The following is a 23,733-nucleotide window of genomic DNA, read 5'->3' on the forward strand; positions in this document are numbered from 1 at the left end:
CACAAGTAGACAAGCACCAGAGTGAAAGACTGCTGTTAAGGATGGAGAAGAAAATAATATGAAGGAACTGTGGAGCTACCACATCAGCCTTGAGCTACTTTTGTCTACATTTCTTGTTTTATGAGAAAAAAAAAATTGTTTAACCTACAATCAATCAAACTTTCTGTTATTCAGCCCAAAAGTAATCCTGAAATAGAAGGTGCTATAAAAGGTATAAGTTTGGCTCATATTAAAAACAGGTGCTAGAAAATTCCTCAATGGGCATCAAAAGCAGAATGAATAAGTAAATTGAGTGTACTGCATTCCACACAATGGAAAGCCACACAGCAATGAGATGTAATAACATACAACTATACACAATAATAATGAACAAACCTCTAAACAGTGTCGGGCAAAAGAACCAACACACAGAGATACATACTGTATGATTTCACTTATAAAATGTTATGCTGTATAAAAACAGACAAAACTATTCTACTTGTTAAGTCAATACAGCGGTTCTTCATCTGAGTGCTGGTTGCATGGATGTGTTCAGTTTGTGAAAGTTCGGCCAACCAAACACTCTTGTGCACTTTTTTGTACGTATATTACTCTTTGGTAAAACCTTTAAAAATAACTGGCCCTAGATATTGAGAACAACCAGCCCAGCAAACAAAACTCCACCCTTCCTTCCTTCCTTCAGGTCTTTTCCTTCAGATCCTCATTAGCTCAGAAAAGGCAACTGAATGCAAAAATAGCCAAAAAATATAACCGATACAATGTATCTTTAAGTAAACATAGTCACATTGCAGGAATTATCCAGATTTTAAACTGTAAAACTAAGGTGCTCAATAACAGTATCTGTGTGAACTTTTCCCCATGACTCTTTTAAAAAGAAACAGAATATCAGCCGGGATGGCGCAGTGGCTCACGCCTGTAATCCCAGCACTTTGGGAGGCCAAGGCAGTCAGATCACCTGAGGTCGGGAGTTCGAGACCGGCCTGACCAACATGGAGAAGCCCCATCTTTACTTAAAAAAAAAAAAAAAAATGAAATTAGCCGGGCGCAGTGGCTCACGCCTGTAATCCCAGCACTTCGGGAGGCCGAGGCAGGCGGATCACTAAGTCAGGAGATCAAGACCATCCTGGCTAACGCAGTGAAACCCCGTCTCTACTAAAAATAAAAAAACTTAGCCAGGCGTGGTGGTGCGTGCCTGTAATCCCAGCTACTCAGGAGGCTGAGGCAGGAGAAATGCTTGAACCCAGGAGGCAGAGGTTGCAGTGAGCAGAGATCACGCCATTGCACTCCAGCTGAGACTCTGTCTCAAAAAAAAAAAAAAAAATTAGCTGGGCATGGTGGCACATGCCTGTAATCCCAGCTACTCGGGAGGCTGTGGCAGGAGAATCGCTTGAACCCGGGCAGCAGAGGTTGTGGTGAGCCAAGATGGCGCCATCGCATTCCAACCTAGGCAACAAGAGCGAAACTCTGTCTCAAAAAAAATTAATTAAATTAATTAAGTAGAATATCAGCATTATATATATATACTTTTTAAAATCACAACTTCAGGGAATTCCAAAATGGAATGCTAAAGATGTCTTAATAAAAAATTAACTGGGCCAGGCACCGTGGCTCATGCCTGTAATCCCTGCATTTTGCAAGGCCAAGGCAGGCAGATCACCTGAGGTCAAGAGTTCAGGACCAGCCTAGCCAACATGGTGAAATCCCATCTCTACAAAGATCAAAAATTAGTTGAGCATGATTGCAGGTGCCTGTAATCCCAGCTACTTGGGAGGCTGAGGAGGGAGACTCGCTTGAACCTGGGAGGCGGAGGTTGCAGTGAGTCGAGATGGCACCACTGCACTCCAGACTGGGTGACAGAGCGAGACTCCGTCTCAAAAAAAAAAGATTATCGGCCTCTCTTCCTTTATCTGCCATCGTGGTGTGTGCTTGACTCCACTTCTCGCCATGTCTTCTCACAAGACTTTCAGGGTTAAGTGATTCCTGGCCAAGAAACAAAAGCAAAATCGACCCATTCCCCAGTGGATTCGGATGAAAACTGGTAATAAAATCAGGTAAAACTCCAAAAGGAGACATTGGAGAAGAACCAAGCTGGGTCTATAAGGCATTGCATGATACAACATACTTATGCTGTCTGAAGGTCACAATCATGTTACCATATCGAGCTGAAAATGTCACCACTATCTAGAGAGTTGGACATGTTTTATTGGGAATATATTTTTTTCTCTGAATCTGTTATGAACGTGTTGGTTGGCTAGGTTCAGTAATAAATATGTGAGACCTTTCATTTAAAAAAAAAAAAATCATCCTTAACAATCCCAGTGTCCTGGAAGAAGTAAATGATTCAAGTTTGGATATAGTTACCAGGTCTATTGCTAACAGAAGTAAAGATGAAGAAGGTATGCAAAAATATCATAAGAGAAAAACTATTCCATGGCAACCAGCCCTGCCTCAATAACAAAACAACATCAAGAGGACTGAAAGAGGAGGAGGAAGGTACCTGCTGTTTCATGTTTTTGAGGCGACCTTCCAATTCTAGGGCCTAGAATCGTGCTGTGAACATTGTGACATTTAATAAACATTTGTTGAATGAATCTGGCCACTCTCCTTTAAAAAATTTTTTACTAATTATCCACTCAATGTGCTAAGCATTACAGGAAAAAGAGGATAAATAAAGCCTGATGTAATGGAGAAAAGACACTTGGAATGTAAATAACTGGCAACGCGGTGGCTCACACCTGTAATCCCAGCACTCTGGGAGGCCGAGGCAGGTGGATGACTTGAAGTCAGGAGTTCAAGACCAACCTGGCCAACATGGGGAAAGCCCATCACTACTAAAAATATAAAAACTAGCCAGGCGTGGTGACACACATCTGTAATTCCAGCTACTCGACGCGCTGAGGCAGGAGAATCACTTGAACCAGGAGGCAGAGGTTGCAGGGAGCCGAGATCATGCCACTGCACTCCAGCCTGGGCCACAGAGCAAGACTCCATCTCAAAAAAAAAAAAAAAAAAAAAAAAGGAACGTAAATAACTGTAACATTACATGTAAAAATTATGAAAGAGATACCCTAACTGCCTTCGGGACTAAAGGATGTCATGAGTTGACAACTACTTAATAGTTTTTAAATCTGAACTACTAAATCTTAATGAGTAATCATAACATTCATATTCAATTTTTAAACTACTAGTAAAGTTTGTTTAGATAATGCTACAATCTATACATTTGTAACATCCACTAGCAGGACCTCATGTCTATCAGAGCGGACACAGTATTATTCTTCTCCTAGGGCATGAAATGCTTAACTACATACTCAAGTAATAACTACAGTTTAACATATCTATTCTATGATATAAATAGTAGTACACATAATTATGAATTTTAATACACAACCAGTTCATCATATTCTCCTGCTATCTCAAGCAAAGAATTTCTAAAATCAGTAAAAATCAATAGCAGGGAGCTATATAGAACACTGCAGGGAATAATACTATCATGGCAGCAAAAATACAATTAATGTAGATTAAAGATAACTGCAAATTCTTTGTTACTCTCCCATTGAGAAACAGTGTCTAAATAAATGCCTTTCCCTTGAATCTGGCTGACCTTAGTGATTTTGAGTGGCCAACAGAATTACAGAAGTGACTTCCAAGGCTAGGTTGTAGGAGAGTTGCTATTTCCACCCAGGTTCTCTTGGAACACCTATTCTCTCTGTGATCCCTGAGCCGTGAGTCTGAATACCCTGGGGTCTCCATGCTGACATCACATGATGAAACCACTAAGAAAGGCTCTGAGACTATATGGAGACACTTGCCCCATCCAGTCTCATCTCACCTGACAACTAGCTGTTCCAGCCCCCAGCCACTTGAGTCATCTCGGCTGAGGCCCCACACACCAAGAAGCAGAGGTGAGTCTAATCCACAGAGCCCTGTCCAAATTGCAGATTTATAAACAAAATAAATGGCTGTTGTTTTAAGTCACAAAATTTTGAGGTAATGTATCAGATAATCAGAATTACACAATGCTTCCAAATCCTTGACTAAAGATAAAAGGAAATCATTCAATCTCTCTTTGGGGGTGTTAATACAGATTCAGTTAGAGTGGAACAGTCATCCAATTGCTACAATTAACAGACTTGAATTGAAGAGCTGACCAAGCTACCTTTAATGATTTTGGTATAAAAAAGAAACACTATAAACTCAAATATCAGAAAGGAGGAAGGGGAAAATATTTCTACAAATTACCCTTATCCTTTTGATATTAAGCTTCGGGTTCTGTACGAGCACTTTGTTTTGCTACAAGGTGAGACTGGGCTAAAGGAAAGCACCCAATCAGATTTCTGTTACTGGTTAAAGGATGGTCCTTAACCATTTTGAGGAATCACGTACCCCTGATGAGACTATGGGTCCTTTCTCCTATTTAAAAAATATATATATATATATGGCTGGGCTCACGTCTGTAATCCCAGCACTTTGGGAGGCCAAGACGGGCAGATCACCTGAGGTCAGGAGTTCGAGACCAGCCTGGTGAAACCCCATCTCTACAAAAAATACAAAAATTAGCCAGGTGTGGTGTCATGTGTCTATAATCCCAGCTACTAGGGAGGCTGAGGCAGGAGAATCACTTGAACCCAGGAGGCAGAGGTTGCAGTAACCGAGATCACACCACACTGTACTCCAGCCTGGGCAATTGAGCAATGCTCTATCTTAAAAAAAAAAAAATACATATGCACAAATACTCACAAAACACTCCATACAATGTAAGCGAACTTTCAGTCTTTATGGTCTATGGGCCTTAGGTTTAGAACTTGTTTTAAAGGATTATTTAATAATGGTACACAAATCCACTAGATGATGTTGGAATTGTTAAAATTATAAAGAAGTGGGGTTTTTTGTCTTTTTTTTTTTTTTGCCAGGCACGGCACCTCACGCCTGTAATCCCAGCACTTTGGGAGGCCGAGGCGGGCGGATCACAAGGTCAGGAGTTCGAGACAGCCTGGCCAATATGGTGAAACCCCGTCTCTACCAAAAATACAAAAAAATTAGCTGGGCATGGTGGCTAATTTTTTGTGACTCCGTCTCAAAAAAAAAAAAAAAAAAAAGTTTTTTGGTTTTTTTCCTTTTCTTTTCTTTTTTTTTTGGGGGGGGACAGAGTCTTGCTGTGTCGCCCAGGCTGGAATGCAGTGGCATGATCTCCGCTCACTGCAACCTCCACCTCCCAAGCTCAAGCGATCCTCTCGCCTCAGACTCCCAAATAGCTGGGATTACAGGCATGAGCCACCAGGCCCAGCTAATTTTTGTATTTTTAGTAAAGACGTGCTTTCCTCATGTTGGCCAAGCTGGTCTCAAAGTCCTGACCTCAAGTGATCCCAAAGTGGTGGGATTACAGGCGTAAGCCACCCTACTCAGCCATTAAGAAGTGTTTCACTCAAATTCCAAAAACAATCATTTTTTCATTAATCAATGGAGGACCCAGCAATTGAAGTCTTGTGTGTATTTAATGTCCACCGATTTTAACCTTGTTATTACTCAATTTCACTATTTTAACACCAGACAATAACCTTCTGAGAGCTGCCTCAGAAAACACATCACTCTAAAATAACTTGATTCAAATTAAGGTTGTCTTCTTAGGACAGTGGTTTAGTCTCATGCTGATATTAAACAGTACAGGATTTGGAGATTCTTGTTCTCACTTATAAACCTCTTAAGATTAAGGGTTCAGCTTTATAACTCTTTTAAGTCTTCAGCACTCAACACTGAACTTGTACTGGGTCTTCTTTGTTTTGAGTCAGGGTCTCTATCGCCCAGGCTGAAGTACAGTGGCATGATCTTGGCTTGCTGCAACCTCGACCTCGCAGGCTCAGGTGATCCTCCCATATCAACCTCCTGAGTAGCCGGGACTACAGGTACAGGCCATCATGCCTGGCTAATTTTATTTTTTGTAGAGACGACGTCTCTCTATATTGCCCAGGCTGGTCTCAAACTGGGCTCAAGCAATCCTCCCCCACTTAGGCCTCCCAAAGTGCTAGGATTACAGGTGTGAGGCGCTGCACCCGGCCAATGTACTGAGTCTTTTTTTTTTTTTTTAAACGGAGTCTCACTCTGTCGCCCAGGCTGGAGTGCAGTGGAGTGATCTCCAGTTACTGCAACCTCCGCCTCCCGGGTTTAAGCAGTTCTCCTGCCTCAGCCTCCTGAGTAGCTGGGATTACAGGTGCGCACCACCACGCCTGGCTATTTTTTGTATTTTTAGTAGAGACGGGGTTTCACCATGTTAGTCAGGCTGGTCTCGAACTCCTGACCTCGTGATCCACCCAACTTGACCTCCCAAAGTGCTGGGATTACAGGCTTGAGCCACCGCACCCGGCGAGTCCTAATGATGTTGGTCAATCAGCCTACAGCAACAGTTCTCAAACTTTTTGTTCTCAGGAATCTTACACTTAAATTTATTTAGAATCCCATAAAGCTTTTGTTAGGTTGGTTACATCTATTGATGTTTACAGTATTAAACACTGAAAACTGAGAAATGTCTTAAATATTAATTCATTTTAAAATACCAACAAACCTGTTATATGTTAAAAAATATATTTTTTATTAAAAATATTTTTCAAAACAAAATTAATGAAAGAGTGGGACTGTTACACATTTTTGCAAATCTCTTTAATGTCTGGCTTAATAAAAACAGCTGGATTTTCACATCTGCTTCCACATTTAATTTGTTTTATCACAAGTCATGTTAGTTTCTAGAAATGTCCATTGAACACTCATGAAAGAATGACAGTGAAAAAGACAAATAATGTCCTAGTATGAACATGAAATAAAAGAATCTATTTGTATCCTAGGTCCTTCATTTCTTTATGTATCTCTTAAATAACCTGACTTCAAAATGGAGCAATAAATTCTACATTTTATAATTATTTCTTTATGTTGCTCTTCCATCAGTCTACAATAAATTTCAAAATGCTTCCTGGAAGCTTCTGAGAAACAAAATAAAAGGCTGACGAAACTAAGCATTTACGCCTATACTTTTCTTCCTAGTAACCAAGTAAACAACTACCTAGGGAAACACTTATAATGCCCACTTGGGAATTAATCTAGATTATTAGTAAGTAGATCCATCCAAAATTCATCTAGATTATGGTTAAGCTTTAAAATGTTAAGTGTACATTTTGTACAATAGTACCAATCTGCAAAAACCTCACTTGCTCTCACGAAATGGTACAAAACTGGGTTAAAAGCCAAGGGAATAGGTGTGTTAAATTTAAAAGTTCAAGTACATCGTGGAGTTGAATGAAAAATAGTTTTCTGAATAACTACCATTAAATGAGTAAAAGTCCAAAAATAATGTAAAAAGTCAAAGTCGGCTGGGCGCGGTGGCTCACGCCCGTAATCCCAGCACTTTGGGAGGCCGAGGCGGGCGGATCGCGAGGTAAGGAGATCGAGACCAGCCTGGCCAATATGGTGAAACCCCGTCTCTACTAAAAATACAAAAATTAGCTAGGTGTGGTGGTGAGTGCCTGGTGGTGAGTGCCTGTAATCCCAGCTACTCGGGAGGCTGAGGCCCGAAAATTGCTTGAACCCAGGAGGCGGGAGGGTGCAGTGAGTGGAGATCGCACCACTGCACTCCAGCCTGGCGACACAGCGAGACTCCGTCTCAAAAAAAAAAAAAAAAAAAAAAAAAAAAAGTCAAAGTCGTCTGAGCAAACAAAAGACCAGACAAAAACTTTATGAATTAAAAACTAGCCATAAAGTTGTTTAATTAGAACAGGATGAGGAAGAAAAGGGGAAATCGATCACTCCTGATTAAGTGCAAATCCCAAGTAAATTATTGATACTAACAGTGAGCTGGAGCACTTGGCCTTACCAGACAACTTTCTGCAAATATTCTGCAACTACTCTACATACACAAAGTTTTCCTATGCTTTTCCTCAAAAATATGAGACTTCTTCAGGTTAATGCCCAGGTGAGATGCTTTTTGTTGCTCTAGCAGTTTAGTTCTATTTTCTTTCTTGGTTATTATGAATGCTCTCTTACAGCTGGAGAGCTAGGATGAACCAATCCCGAGTAAGAAACGGGAAAGTACAGTAAAGAGGCGACAGCTCTGCACCCCCACACGGAAAAAGACTCAGAGGAGAGCAGCGGCATCCTTGCCCTAGCTCCAATCCGAACGGAGGCAGGATTCCCAACAACATCGGACGTCTCCCTCCCTCGCCGCCCCACGCCCTCCCGACGAAGAAGCAAAAAGTGGAGAGTCCAGCCGCTTCTCAGGGCCACGGAGCCTCCCAGTCAGGGATTCTCTCCCGTTACATAACTAAGGCCTAGGGCCCTGCTTCTGCGATTAGTCCTCTGGAGGGAGACGGACGGGTTCTCCAGAGACCCTCCCAGGGAGGTGGAAGCGGGGCTCTGCACCTAGTCGACCCGGGAGAAAGAAGTGGGACGACATGAGAGAGACCGCCACCAGAGGCGGTGGGGTACAGGGGGTGATGAGCGAGCCCGGAGAGGGGCGGGCGGCTCCGGGAGCCCCGCAGCAGGCCCCGGCACCTCCGGCCGTAGTCGGCTCCTCTCCTTCGCCTGCCTAGTCCCCACCGGCCGCCCCCTCCCCCATTCCGCGCTCCCCTCCCCCGCGCCTCCATCCCCGACCCCAGCCTAGCGGCAGGCAGACCTGCAGGGAAGGCCCTGGCCACCGCCGTTGGATGGCTCCCAGCCCGGTACCTGGTCAGACATGATGACGGTGGCTTCACCCGGGGGTCTCCGCACAGCAGCGGCCTCGGGTAAGCAGAACCTCGCTCCGGGGTTTACAAATCCTTCTCCCTTCCCCACAGCACAACACCGCGGCTGCAGTAACTTCCGCTACGCCTCGCGTCACTTCCGCTTCGCGCAGGGAGGAGGCAGAGAGAGAAGAGAGGAAAGACAAGGCGGGAAATGGGTGGGGGAGCAGCCAAGGGGAGGGGCAGGCTGTGGAGCTGCTTTGCCGGTGGTTGCGCGGGTGAACGGCAGTTTTGTCAGCTCCTTCAAGGACCAGGTCCTGCGCATCAGTACTAGGGCCATCCCCCAGGAGCAAAGGTCCTGGCTCCATGTCTCAATGTTTGGAGCCACTCTCACAACCTAGATTGCTCTCTCCCTTACACCTTGCGCGTCTCTGACGACTGAGCCGAGATACTTCTTTTGTCTCCTCCCAGCCTTGCTCATCAACCCCCCACCCCCAAATATGTTTATTTGAATGCCAGTACTTCTAGCTCTAGAAGCAACATTTTCGGTTAACCAGCACCCTTGCCAAACACATGACCGTGATTTAAAACAACAAGAAAGCAACGACCCAACACAATCTTGACGGCTACTGATGCTAAAGACCGCTGCTGAAAGTTCTAAATGGGGAGTGAGTAATTCCAACCCTTGAATTGGTTGCTTTGAGTTAAGGTTAAAGAATGATTCTTCTTGGCAGGGCGCTGTGGCTCACGCCTGTAATCCCAGCACTTTGGGAGGCCGAGGCGGGCGGATCACCTGAGATCAGGAGTTCGAGACCAGCCTGGCCAACACGGTGAAACCACGTCTCTACTAAAAATAACAAAAATTAGCCGGGCATGGTGGCTGGCGCCTATATTCCCAGCTACTAGGGAGGCTGAGGCTGGAGAATCGCTTGAACCCGGGAGGCGGAGGTTGCAGTGAGCCGAGATCCGCGCCATTGCACTGCAGCCGGGGCGACAAGAGCGAAACTCCCTCTCAAAAAAAAAAAGTTGGCGGGCGGGGGGGGGCGATTCCGCTCCCCTCGCATGGGGAAGCAGGCTCTGACCGGCCTGCAGAGCTGCAGCAGCCCTTTGCGCCCTCCTCGCCCTCCCCACCAACATCATGCTCCAATTCCTGCTTGGATTTACATTGGGCAACGTGGTTGGAATGTATCTGGCTCAGAACTATGACATACCAAACCTGGCTAAAAAACTTGAAGAAATTAAAAAGGACTTGGATGCCAAGAAGAAACCCCCTACTTCATGAGAATGCCTCCAGCACTGCCTTCGGGATATACTGATTCTACTGCTCTTGAGGGCCTCCTTTACCATCTGAACCAAAAGCTTTTGTTTTCATCTCCAGCCTCTGGGCAACTCTTTGCTAGACCCTGTTTTTTGGCTTTAGAGCAAGCAAAATGGGGCCTCAATTTGAGAACTACCCTACATTTCCAACATACTCACCTCTTCCCATATTCCCTTTCCAACTGCATGGGAGGTTCTAAGACGAATTGTGGTGCTAGATTAGTAAACATGACTTTTAATGGAAAAAAAAAAAAAAGAATGATTCTTCTTAGATTTCTTCTGTAAAACACAATGGCCCTACTGGCATACGCAGTGGCCCTACGGGCATACTTATGGAGGATAAGAATATAAACAAATAGAATTGAGAATCCTGAAATAAATCAATAACCCTCACATTTACATCAACAAAAACACCAAGACAAATCAATGGTGAAAGAACAGTCTTTTCAACAGTTGGTACTACCACTGCTGGACATCCACATGCAAAAGAATTACTTCGTTTTGTTTTTTGTTTGTTGTTTGTTGTTGTGTTTTTTTGGTCACCATCTCAAAAAAAAAAAACAAAAAACACACACACAAGGAAGCCGGGCACCGTGGCTCACACCTGTAATCCCAGCACTTTGGGAGGCCCAGGTGGGCAGATCTCTTGAGCCCAGGAGTTCAAGACCAGCCTGGGCAACATGTTGCAGTGTGCCAAGATCATCCCACTCCACTCCAGCCTGGGCAACACAGTGAGACCTTGTCTCAAAAAAAAAAAACAATCAGGCGCGGTGCTTCACACCTGTAATCCCAGCACTTTGGGAGGCCAAGACGGGCAGATCACTTGAGATCAGGAGTTGGAGACCAGGCTGGCCAATATGGTGAAACCCCATCTCTACTAAAAATGCAAAAGCTAGCCAGGCTTGGTGGCTCAGGCCTGTAATCCCAGTTACTCGGGAGACTGAGGCAGGAGAATCGCTTGAACCTGGGAAGCGGAGGGGGCTGCAGTGAGCTGAGATCACGCCATTGCACTCCAGCTTGTTACTGGGTGACAGAGCGAGACTCAGTCTCAAAAAAAAAAAAAAAAAACAAGGAGATACCACTTTATACCCACTAGAAGGGCTATGTTCAAAAAGACAGAAAATAACAAGTGTTGACAAGGCTATGGAGAAATTAGAACCCTTATACCCTGTTAGTAGGAATATAAAATGCTTTAGGCTAGGCATGGTGGCACTGGCCTATAGTCCTAGCTACTTGGGAGGCTGAGGCAGAAGGATCCCTTGAGGCCAGGAGGTGGAAGCCCCAGTGTGCTATGCTATGATCAAGCCTGTGAGCCAATGCACTATATAGCCTGGACAACAAAGCAAGACCCTGTCTCAAAAAAAAAAAGTTTTGAAAAACTGTCTGTCAGTTCCCAAAATTGTAAAACATAAAGTCACCATAAGACCCAGAAATTTCACTCCTAGGTATATACCCAAGAGAATTGAAAACATATATCCATTCCAGACTCAGTGGCACATGCCTATAATCCCAGCACTTTGGGAGGCCAAGGCAGGAGGATACCTTGAGGCCAAGAGTTCAAGATTACAGTGAGCTATGATTGCATTCTAGCCTGGACAGCGTAGTGAGACCCTGTGATATGGTTTGGCTCTGTGTCCCCACTCAAATCTCATGTCCAGTTGTTATTCCCAGTGTTGGGGGAGGGACTTGGGAGGTGAGTGAATAATGGGGACAGATTTTCCCCTTGCTGTTCTCAATATAGTGAGTGACTTCTCACGAGATCTGGTTGCTTAAAAGTGCGTAGTACTTTCCGCTTCACAGTCTTTTTCTCCTGCTTTCGTGTGAAGAAGGTGATAGCTTCCCCTTTGCCTTGGTCCATGATTGTAAGTTTCCTGAGGCCTTCCAGTCATGCTTCCAGTTAGGCCTGCAGACCTATGAGTCAATTAAACCTCTTTTCTTCATGAATTACCCAGTCTAAGGCAGCTCTTTATAGCAATGTGAGAACAGACTAATACACTCTGTTTCTAAAAATAAAAATAAAACATATAACAAAAACATGTACACTAATGTTCAAAGCAACATTAGTGAGCTACTGCTCCAGCCTCCTACTAGGGCTGAGGGATTAGGGAGAAAATGGAGAGTGACTGCTGATGGGTACAGAGTTCCTTTTGGAAGTGATGAAAATGCTCTAAAATTGATTGGTGATGGTTGCACAGCTATATGAATATACTAAAAATTATATATTTTAAAGACGTGAGCAGTATAAGCTAATTATCTCAGTAAAACCATTATATTAAAAAAAATACAATGGCCTTGAAAAGAGCTGCTAGTAATAGGTGAAGAGGATTATTAAGGGAGCCTACATCCAAGCAAGTTAGTCAGGAAAAGCTTCCAAAATAAATACATAAATAACATCTAAATTGAAGGTCGGAGAGTAAGCTGAAATAAGCTAGAGCAGCAGTAGTTCTTTTTTTTTTTTTTTTTTTTGAGACAAATTCTTGCTCTGTCGCCCTGGCTGGAGTGCAGTGGCGCAATCTCGGCTCACTGCAACCTCCACCTCCCAAGTTCAAGCAATTCTCTGCCTCAGCCTCCCTGAGTAGCTGGGACTACAGGCACGTGCCACCACACCTGGCTAATTATTTTTTTGTATTTTTAGTAGAGGCGGGGTTTCACCGTGTTGGCCAGGCTGGTCTTGAACTCCTGACCTCGTGATCCACCCGCCTCGGCCTCCCAAAGTCCTGGGATTACAGGCTTGAGCCACCATGCCCGGCCCATATAATTCTTAATCTGTATTATAGTTTTTCAGTCCTACAATTTCTACTGGTCTTTTTCAAATTTGCTATGTCCTTGTTAACAATTCAAATTCTCAGTTGACATTCTCTATATACCTTAACAATAATTAACATGGTTATTTTAGATCCTGTTTCTGATCATTCTAGAGCCCCTGGAGGCACTTGCTTTTTTTGATTCTCATTCACATTATCTCCTCATTATCTTTGATTACGTGCTGGGCACTGTGTTTGAAACTTTGCTGAAATAATCTGTAATAACAATATTTTCTTCCTTCAGAGAGGAGTTTTGTCCTAGGGCACTAGGAACCCAGAGTCACCTTAATCCAATTTTAGGGACTGAGATTTTCTACCTGCCAGAATTCTCAAAGCTGGGCTTCAATTCATGCCAGTTCTGTTTCATTCTTAGTCTCAAGAGTCTACCCTTAGATGTCCTATTCCAAATCTTGGGGCGTTCTACACATGATATACTCAACTGTTTTTCCTTCTAAATAGACTTTGGTTTCAGAGCAGTTTTAGGTTCACAACAAAATTTAGCAGGAAGTACAGTGCCCATATCACACATGCATCCCACACTATCAGTGTCCCACACCAGAATAATATAAATTATTACAATTGATAAACCTATGTTGATGCATCATTATCACCCAAAGTTCACTCTTGGTGTTAGACATTCTATGGGTTTTATTTTTTAATTTTTTTTTTTTTTTTGAGACGGAATCTCACTCTGTTGCCCAGGCTGGAGTGCAGTGGCACAATGTCGGCTCACTGTAACCTCTGCCTCCTGGGTTCAAGCAATTCTCCTGCCTCAGCCTCCTGAGTAGCTGGGATTACAGGTGCCCCCCACCATGCCTGGCTAACTTTTGTATTTTTAGTAGAGATAGGGTTTTACCATTTTGGCCAGGCTGGTCTCGAACTCCTGGGCTCAAGTGATTCGCCTGCCTCGGCCTCCCAAAGTGCTGGGATTACAGGTGTGAGCAACCACACCAGGCCCTTACTTATTTTTTTGGGACAAGTAAAAAATGGCTCTGTCGCCCAGGCTGCAGTGCATTGCAATCACAGTTCACTGCAACCTCTGCCTCCTGGCTGGGCTCAAGACATCCTCCCACATCAGCCTACCAAGTAGCTGGGATGACAGGCGCTTGCCACCACGATCAGCTAATTTTGGTATATTTGTAACGACGGGGTTTCGTCATGTTTCCCAGGCTGGTCTCAAATCCCTGTGCTGAAGAAATCCACCCACCTCAGCCTCCCAAAGTGTTGGAATTACAGGTGTGAGCCACTGCACCCAGCTTCCATATGAACTTTAGAATTGATATGTTGATAGGCACAAAATTAAATGCTGTGATTTTGATTGGGATTGCACTGAATCTATATATCAAGTTGGGAAGAAGTGACATCTAACTGACAACATTGAGCCTTCTTATCCATAACATAGAAATCCTTCATTTATTTAGCTCTTTACTGATTTTTTTCATCAGAGTTTTGTAGGTTTCTTCATACAGATTTTAACATATTTTGTTAGACTTATACCTAAATATTTCATTGGGGTTGATGCTAATGTAAATGGTGTTTTTTTGTTGTTTCTTGTTTTTTTGTTTGTTTGTTTGTTTTTGAGATAGAGTCTCACTCTGTCGCCCAGGCTGGAGTGCAGTGGCGCAATCTCAGCTCACTGCAACCTCCGTCTCCCAGGTTCAAGCAATTCTCCTGCCTCAGCCTCCCGAGTAGCTGGGATCACAGATGTGCACCTCCACACCCGGCTAATTTTTTGTATTTTTAGTAGAGACGGGGTTTCACCATGTTGGCCAGCCTAGTCTCGAACTCCTGACCTCAGGTGATCTGCCCGCCTCGGTCTCCCAAAGTGCTGAGATTACAGGCATGAGCCACTGCACCCAGCCGTAAATGGTATGTTTTTAATTTCAAATTTCACTTGCTCATTGCTGGGCTGGAGCTAGTTTTTAACTTGTATCCCTGAACTGACAAAATGTTGAAAGCACTGCTCAGCCTTCCAGCCACTTCTACTATAGTTGGCAAATGCCAAATGGGGAAATGACAACAGATCTTGAACTCACTCCTCTAGATTCTTCCACTTTCCAAGATCTTGGTATTCTTCACTACCTTCATAACGCTTAGATGACTTCAAGCAAATTTTTAGGAAATATTTTATTCAGCTTTTCTAGTTGTCCTCAGTAATAGGGCTGGTCTTAGCTACCTGGTCCCCTTACTAAAGGTGGAAGTCCATAACCTTAAAAATTAAAGTTCACTTTAGATCTTTTTAAAGATTGTTTTTAAAACAATTTCTCAGAATCCTTTAAATTAATGCTTCTCAAATTTTTTATTCTTGGACCCCACGAATCAGAATTGCCTGGGTTCTGTATTTGAAAAGCCAGACTTCAGGCCCAACTCTAGACCTATTGATTCAAAATCTCTCTGGGCAGGGGCCAGAAATTCCCAAATTTCCAAGCTCTCTGTATTATATTTATTATAGCGATTTGAGCATCGTTGATTTCATAAAGGGTTTTTTGTTTGTTTGTTTGGTTGGTTGGTTGGTTGGTTTTTAGATGGAGCCTCACTGTGTCCCGGAGTGCAGTGGCACGATATTAGCTCACTGCAACCTCCGCCTCTCGGGTTCAAGTGATCCTCCTGCCTCAGTTCCCCTAGTAGCTGGGATTACAGGCACGTGCCACCATGCCCAGTTAATTTTTGTATTTTTAGTAGAGACGGGGTTTCACCATGTTGGACAAGATGGTCTTGATCTCCTGACCTCGTGATCCCCCAACCTTGGCCTCCAAAGTGCTGGGATTACAGGTGTGAGCCACCGCGCCTGGCCTCATGAAGTTTTTTTTTAATGGTGACACCTTGGGATAAATAAAAACTGTTGGCCAGGCATGGTGGCTCATGCCTGTAATCCCAGCACTTTGGGAGGCTGAGGCAAACAGATAACGAGGTCAGGAGATCGAGACCATCTTGGCCAACATGATGAAACCCCGTCTCTACTAAAAACACAAAAATTAGCTGGGCATGGTGGCGTGCACCTGTAGTCCCACCTACTCAGGAGGCTGAGGCAGGAGAATCGCTTGAACCCGGGAGGTGGAGGTTGCGGTGAGCCAAGATCGCGCCATTGCACTCCAGCCTGAGCAACAGGAGCAAAACTCTGGCTCAAAAAAAAAAAAAAAGAAAAACTGTCACTTAAGAAACACTATATTAAAGGAATGAATGTTAGCTTTTGCTATGGTACAAACACTGGTAATACTTCCTAAGAATAGACTGAATCTTCCTTGGTTCACTTGCTCAAAAACTGAAGGAGTTGTGGACTTGCTTTCTTCTTAAAAAGCGTAATCAGGGCACAGTGGCTCACACCTATAATCCCAGTACTTTGGAATGCTGAGGCAGATGGATCGCTTGGGCTCAGTAGTTCGAGACCAGCCTGGGCAACAAAGTGAGACCCTTTCTCTACAAAAAATGCAAAAATTAACTAGGCATAGTGGCACAGGCCTGTGGTCCCAGCTGCTTGGGAGGCTGAGGTTGCAGGATTGCTTGAGCCTAGGAGGTAGAGGTTGCAGTGAGCCAAGATCGCACCACCGCATTCTAGCCTGGGTGACAAAGCAGGACTCTGTCTTGGGAAAAAAAAAAAAAAAAACTTAAAAAAAGTGTAATCAAGTGTGAAAAGATAGCTGATTCTTACATTTTTTATTCTAATACTCATCCCCATGAAAAGAAGGTCAGCATCTCTAATAATAGTATCTCTAAGAATTGCAAATTAAAATGAGATACAATGTTTACATATCTGTTTTGCAAAGATTAAAAGAATACATAAGCCCAGTATCGTTGATGTGGTTTGGCTCTGTGTCCCCACCCAAATCTCATCTTGTAGCTCCCATAATTCCCACGTGTTGTGGGAGGGACCTGGTGGGAGATGACTGAATTATGGGGGTGGGTCTTGCCTGGGCTGTTCTCATGATAGTAAGTCTCATGAGATCTTATGGTATTATAAGGGGGACTTTCCCTGCACAAGCTCTCTTTGCCTGCCGCCATCCACATAAGATGTGGCTTCCTCCTCCTTGCCCTCCACCATGATTGTGAGGCTTCCCTAGCCATGTGGAACTATAAGTCATTAAACCTCTTTCTTTGTAAATTGCCCAGTCTCGGGTATGTCTTTATCGGCAGCATGAAAACAAACTAATACAATTGTCAAGATTTGAAAAATGGGCACTCTCAAGCAAGAATGGTAGGAGTGTAAACAGTACAATTGTATTAAAGGGCAACTTGAAAACATCTGCCAAAATTTTATACATACAAACAAATTTTACACAAGACAATTTATCTTCTAAGAATTTATTATTCAGTAATACACAATTATTTATAAACATATATATTCAAGGATGTTCTTTTTAGCATTATTGATGATAGCTAATAAACTATATACAATTATGTGCCTATTAATGGCAATCAGATAATTATGCCTGTTAATGGGAATCAGATAAATTATGCTACATCCCTAGAATAGAATCCTGCGCAGAGATGGGGTTTCACCATGTTGGCCAGGCTGGTCTCGAACTCCTGACCTTATGATCCACCCACCTCAGCCTACCAAAGTGCTGGGATTACAGGCCTGAGCCACCGCACCCAGCTGTATTATTTCTGCTATTCATTTATTCGCTTAACAAATAATTGTTTAGCTCCTGCCATTAGCCAGGCACACTGGTCTAGGTACTGAGGAGAGTAGTGTTTTAGGGAGAAGATAACTAGCTACTAACAAATAACCAAAAAATCACAATGTCTCCACAAAGTAAAGCTTTATTTGTCATTCACATCACAGTCTGACTTGGGTGTTCAGTAAGCATCCTTTATTTACTTATTTATTTATTTATTATTATTATTATTTTTTTAACCCTCCTGGGTTCACACCATTCTCCTGTCTCAGCCTCCCAAGTAGCTGGGACTACAGGCACCCACTACCGCGCCTGGCTAATTTTTTTGTATTTTTAGTACAGGCGGGGTTTCACCATGTTAGCCAGGTGGGTCTAGAACTCCTGACCTTGTGATCCGCCCGCCTCGACCTCCCAAAGTGCTGGGATTACAGACGTGAGCCACCACGCCTGGCCAGTAAGCATCCTTTAATATTCTGATTTAAGGAATCAAGTTGGTCTCCTACCAACTTGTGCTGGCACCATCTTCTCATGCAAGCATCTGCAAACATTTTTTGTAAAGGGACAGATAGCAAATGTTTTAGGCTTTTGTGTCACAACTATTCAATTCTGCTATTGAAGCATGAACACAGCCATAGACAATATGTAATTGAATGAGCATTATTGTGTTCCAATAAAACTTTATTTACAAAACCAGAATATTAGCCGGACGTGGTGGCAGGCGCCTGTAGTCCCAGCTACTCCAGAGGCTGAGACAGGAGACTCGCTTGAACCCGGGAGGCAGAGGTTACAGTGAGCTAAGATCACACCACTGCACTCCAGCCTGGGTGATAGAGCAAGACTCTGTCTCAAAAACAAACAAACAAACAAAAAAACAGATGGTGGGCTAAATTTGATGCATGGGCCATGATTTGCCAATCCCTGTTGTAGGATGTCCTCGGAGTCTTGAACTGATTATCTTTGCATTCAAGAGGTCAAAAGAAAGCATGAGAAAAAAAGGAAGAAAGAAAAAGCATGAGGAAGGCCTAGAAATGGCCTGACTTCAACCCTCTCTCATTGGCCAGAATCCAAACACAATGTCACAACTAAGTGAGTCTTTCTTGCGACCCAATGAAAGGAAAAGAGAGACACAGTCTGCCCTTTTCCTTACCAAATATTGTTTCTTTTTTTTTTTTTTTGGCAGAGTCTTGCTCTGTTGCCCAGGCTGGAGTGCAGTGGTGTGATCTCAGCTCACTGTAACTTCTGCCTCCTGGGTTCAAGTGATTCTCCTGCCTCAGCCTCCCGAGTAGATAGGACCACAGGCACCTGCCATCACAACTGGCTAATTTTGGTATTTTTAGTAGATACGGGTTTCACCATGTTGACCATGGTGACCAGCTTGGTCTCGAACGCCTGACCTCATGATCCAACCGCCTCAGCCTCCCAAAGTGCTGGGATTACAAGCATGAGCCACCACGCCCGGCCCCCTCAGATATGGCTTTCTATTATCTGGCTTTCTATTATCTGGTGACCTATGAACTAAAAAGACCATCTGCCCATATACACCCGTGATAATGCAACATAGACAGGAAAACTGGGAAAAAAACGTCCTCATTCAGAACAAGGAAGAATTGAGGGCACATGGGTCACTGGACCACAGCAATTTTGAAATCCCACTGGGTAAGTATTGTGAAGGCCCTTTCACAATGGGTCAGCTCTACTGGTGGACTCTCAGAGTTCACATCGTGGGGATGTCCTCACTTCATGCAAGTTCCAACATTCTGTGCGAGGCAATTGTCTACATGGATGTTCTCCCTCTTGTCAAGTTCTGACACCATGGGTGGGCCTTCCCTTCACAGGACACCCTCTTCACACTAGTCAGGCTCTGACATTCCTCTCCAGGTGACACCATGTTGACACTTAGTCAGCTCGGCCCTAGCTAATGGCTTTGGAGCTAAATTGTTCAGAAAGGGAAAGAGAAAAAAGAAGAGAGAAAGGAATAAGGGGAAGAGAAAAAATAAAACTTTTCTTAATTTCTTACTATTAGGGCTAGAAGCAGTCAGCATTTCCTACTTTCAAGGCCCCCAACTTTTTTATTCTATTCCCTTTCATTTCTGCTTACAAACCCAGGAATTCTTTTTTTTTTTTTTTTTTGAGAGGGCGTCTCTGTCGCCCAGGCTGGAGTGCAGTGGCGCAGTCTCGCCTAACTGCAAGCTCCGCCCCCGGGTTCATGCCATTCTCCTGCCTCAGCTTCTTGAGTAGCTGGAACTACAGGCGCCTGCCACCACACCCGGCCAATTTTTTGTATTTTTAGTAGAGACGGGGTTTCACCGTGTTAGCCAGGATGGTCTCGATCTCCTGACCTCGTGATCCACCCACCTCAGCCTCTCAGAGTGCTGGGATTACAGGCTTGAACCACTGCGCCCGGCCCAGGAATTCTTTCTTGATCTCATCTCTTTCATGTAATATCTTGCCAAACATTGCTAAAAATAATCACTATTAAGTTTCTACTTTCTATTTCCTTCCTCCAGGATGGATGACTCAGTAGACACATGGCCTGCTGCTCAAGTAACCTCAGGCAACAATTTTGTGAAATGTACTGCCACTCTATTTCATGGCTTAGCATCTTTTCAGCCACTAACATCAAGTTCATTGCAGCCCACCACTCACCTGCTGTCTCAATAATATATAGCTAAGGTGTGGCTTTTTTACAATAGAATTTTACTTCAAGCCAATACTCTTAAAACTGAGAGAGGAAACCCCAAGTGCCACGGAAAACAGCCAGTTATGTGAGGAGGCTGGAAGAGGCGGTGTTTCATTTGCATAGGGCTTAGGGGATTGGTTTGACCAGGCATGTTATTTACAAAGCCCGAGTAAAAACTGACCCTTCCAGCATAGCCTTTTAATATGCAAATGCAGGGCACCAAGATGTTTTACACGTGTGGGGCTATGTGGGGGAGGCCATGTTGCCAGGCACATGTGGGGGCAAGGGCAAGAGGACAGAGGTGGGAATTACCCTGTGGACCCAGTTTTAATGGCCTACATTTGCATATTAAAGGTTGCCGGCGGGTTCTAAGAGCCAGAGCTTTTCTGCTAAACAGACATTTCTGGAGCTGCTTTAAAAGAGACAAAAAATTCCTAAAGACCCCTTTTCCTCTCTATCTGCCTAAAATAATTTTTTAATAACTCCTATAACACTATTATTCTTCTTTTGAAAAAGAACAGGGCCGGGCGCGGTGGCTCCTGCCTGTAATCTCAGCACTTTGGGAGGCCGAGGCAAGCGGATCACTTGAGGTCAGGAATTCGAGACCAGCCTGGCCAATACAGCGAAATCCCGTCTCTACTAAAAATACAAAAAAATAGTCGGGCATGGTGGCATGCGCCTATAATCCCAGCTACTCAGGAGGCTGAGGTAGGAGAATCGCTTGAACCCAGGAGGCGGAGGTTGCAGTGAGTCAAGTTCGCATCACTACCCTCCCGCTTGGGGGAGAGAGCAAGACTCCGTCTCAAAAAAAAAAAAAAAACAATAAGAAAAAGAACTACCAATTTGTTGACAATTATGGTGAATCTGTGGTGTGGTAATCTGTGGTAGGTAGAATAATATCCCCCAAAAGATATCCATGTCCTAATGCCCAGAACTAATGAATATGTTACCTTAAATGGCAAAGTGGACTTTGCAGATGGGATTAAATTAAGGATCTTGACATGGAGTGCTGAATTTTCTATGTAGGCCAAATGTTATCACAGGTTCTTATAAAAAGGAGGAAGAGCCAGGCGCGGTGGCTCATGCCTGTAATCCCAGCACTTTGAGAGGCTGAAGTGGGCAGATCACCTGAGGTCAGGAGTTTGAAACCAGCCTGGCCAATATGGAGAAACCCCGTCTCCACTAAAAATACAAAATTAGCTGGGTGTGGTAAAGCATGCCTGTAATCCCAGCTACTCGGGAGGCTGAGGCAGGAGGATCGCTTGAACCCGGGAGGCGGAGGTTGCACTGAGCCGAGATCGCCGCCATTGCACTCCAGCCTGGGCAACAAGAGCGAAACTCCGTCTTAAAAAAAAAAAAAAAAAAAGGAGGAAGAGGCCGGACGCGATGGCTCACGCCTGTAATCCCAGCACTTTGGGAGGGCGATGTGGGCAGATCACGAGGTCAGGAGATTGAGACCATCCTGGCCAACATGGTGAAACCCCGTCTCTACTTAAAAAAAAAAAAAAAAAAAATTAACTGGATGTGGTGGTGCACGCCTGTAGTCTCAGCTACTGGGGAGGCTGAGACAGGAAAATTGATTGAACCCAGGAGGCAGAGGTTGCAGTGAGCGGAGATCACACCGTTGCACTCCAGCGTGGCGACAGAGTGAGACTCCATCTCAAAAAAAAAAAAAAAAAAAAGAAAGAGGAAAAAAAGGCAAGGCAGTCAGAGTCCAAGAAGGAGCTGTGACAAAGGAAGTAGGGCCATGAGCCAAGGAATGCAGGAAACTTCTCTTAGTCTGTTCAGGCTGCCATAACAAAACACCATAGACTGGACGGTTTAAACAACAGACGTTTATTTCTCACAGTTCTAGCAGCTGGGAAACCCAAGATCAAGGTGTTGACAGATTTGGTTCTTGGTGAGGACTTTCTTCTTGGCTTGCAAGCAACCGCCTTCTTGCTGTATCCTCACATGGTAGAGAAGAGCATGTGATCTCTTCCTCTTCTTATAAAGGCATTAATCCCATCATGGGAATTCTACTCTCATGACCTCATCTAAACAAAATAGTCTCCCAAAAACCCTATCTCCAAATATGATCATATTGGGGATTAGGGTTTCAACATATGAATTTCAGGGAGTCTATAACATTCCAGAAGCTGGAAAAGCTGAGGAAATAGAGCCTGTCCTAGAGTCTCCGCACTCTAGATGCCCTGTTAACACATCTATTTTAGCTCATTGAGTCCCATGTCACACTTATGACATCTAGAAGTGTAAGGTAATAAATTTGTGTTGTTTTAAGCTATTAAATTTGTGGTAATTTGTTACGGCAATAATAGGAATCTATTACACTTGTTACAGATGGTTAGACAGGCATGAGCAGGGTAGGAGAGGGCTCTCTCCTAACCCACCAGAAATGTCAGACTTCACAATTATCACATTGCCTCTCTAAAAGTGATAAATTAGCAGCAGGTCCCAGGGAGAGGCCGTTTCCTGATGGTCTGCACCTGTTGTACTAAAGTGTTAATTGAATGCAGACACCAGAAAGAAGGAACTTCCCTGGCATGTGCATTAAGAGACAAAATGGTGGAGTATGACCTTTGGGACACTCCACTGGAAAAGGGAAGAAAGCTTCAGATGGGGATGCATACAACTTCCTAAACACAGCGCATGTGCTCACTTCCCAAACATAAAAAGGGCAGCATGCAGCCCACCCTAAAGGAAGAATCATGGAAAAGGGGTGAAAGACACCAGAAGTGGGGCAGCCTACAAAGTCCTAGGATCACAGCTAAAGGCAGCACTTGACCTTCACATGCCTGCTTGGATCTCTTCCAAGCATACTTTCCTGTTCTACAGCCTTTTTAAATAAACTTCAGCCCAGGCACGGTGGATAACGCCTATAATCCCAGCACTTTGGGAGTCCGAAGTGGGTGGATCATGAGGTCAGGAGTTCACAACCAGCCTGGCCAACATGGTGAAACCATGTCTTTACTAAAAATACAAAAATTAGCTGGGCGCGGAGATGCACACCTGTAATCCCAGCTACTCAGGAGGCTGAAGCAGGAGAATTGCTTGAACCCGGGAGATACAAGTTGCAGTGAGCCGAGATCAGGCCACTGTACTCCAGCCTGGGCTACAGAGTGAGACTCTGTCTCAAACAAACAAACAAACTTCAACTCCTTCTCTAAAAGTTGCTGTGGTCTCTTTTTCTGCCTTACACCCTTCAGTCGAATTCTTTCTTTTGAGGAGGCAAGAATTGAGGTTGCTGCAGACCCATACGAATTTGCTGCCAGTAACTCAGATATCTTTTGCCAGTAATGCACTGTCCTTGCTTGTGAACATAAGTGTGTTTCTATCCAACCTGAAAAGTATACAGTGAGGCCAGGCTTGGTGGCTCATAATTGTAATCCTAGAATTTTGGGAGGCCAAGCCAAGAGGATCGCTTGAGACCAAAAGTTCCAAACCAGCCTGGGCAACTGTATTAGCCCGTTTTCATGCTGCTGATAAAGACAAACCCAAGACCGGGAAGAAAAAGAGGTTTAACGCACATGTTCTCACACATAGGTGTGAATTGAACAATGAGAACACTTGGATACAGGGTGGGGAACATCACACACTGGGGCCTGTCCTGGGGT

The 23,733-nt window shown here is 44.1% G+C and overlaps 2 protein-coding genes and 1 pseudogene across 4 annotated transcripts in view; 2 read left to right on the forward strand and 1 right to left on the reverse strand.

The window, feature by feature from the left end:
• Positions 1-8,865, reverse strand: part of SUMO1 (small ubiquitin like modifier 1) — a 32,113-nt gene extending 23,248 nt beyond the window's left edge. For 2 of the 3 annotated variants that reach the window (XM_001172582.5, XM_054680081.2), the window contains exon 1: positions 8,707-8,865. In XM_001172582.5, the coding sequence (XP_001172582.1) occupies positions 8,707-8,718 (12 nt within the window). In that variant the 5' untranslated portion in view covers positions 8,719-8,865. The remainder of the gene's footprint in view (positions 1-8,706) is intronic. The other variant, XM_516035.6, reaches the window with a different exon arrangement.
• On the forward strand, positions 1,624-2,577 carry LOC129143430 (large ribosomal subunit protein eL39-like; annotated as a pseudogene).
• Positions 8,866-9,125: 260 nt separating the features above from the next.
• LOC101059182 (short transmembrane mitochondrial protein 1-like) lies at positions 9,126-10,360 on the forward strand. The gene has a single exon (XM_063791561.1). It carries the CDS (start codon positions 9,841-9,843, stop codon positions 9,982-9,984), a length of 144 nt encoding a protein of 47 aa, XP_063647631.1. The 5' UTR covers positions 9,126-9,840; the 3' UTR covers positions 9,985-10,360.
• The last annotated feature ends 13,373 nt before the right edge of the window (positions 10,361-23,733 follow it).

Source organism: Pan troglodytes, chromosome 13, assembly GCF_028858775.2.
Source record: "Pan troglodytes isolate AG18354 chromosome 13, NHGRI_mPanTro3-v2.0_pri, whole genome shotgun sequence".
NCBI classification, from domain to species: domain Eukaryota; kingdom Metazoa; phylum Chordata; class Mammalia; order Primates; family Hominidae; genus Pan; species Pan troglodytes.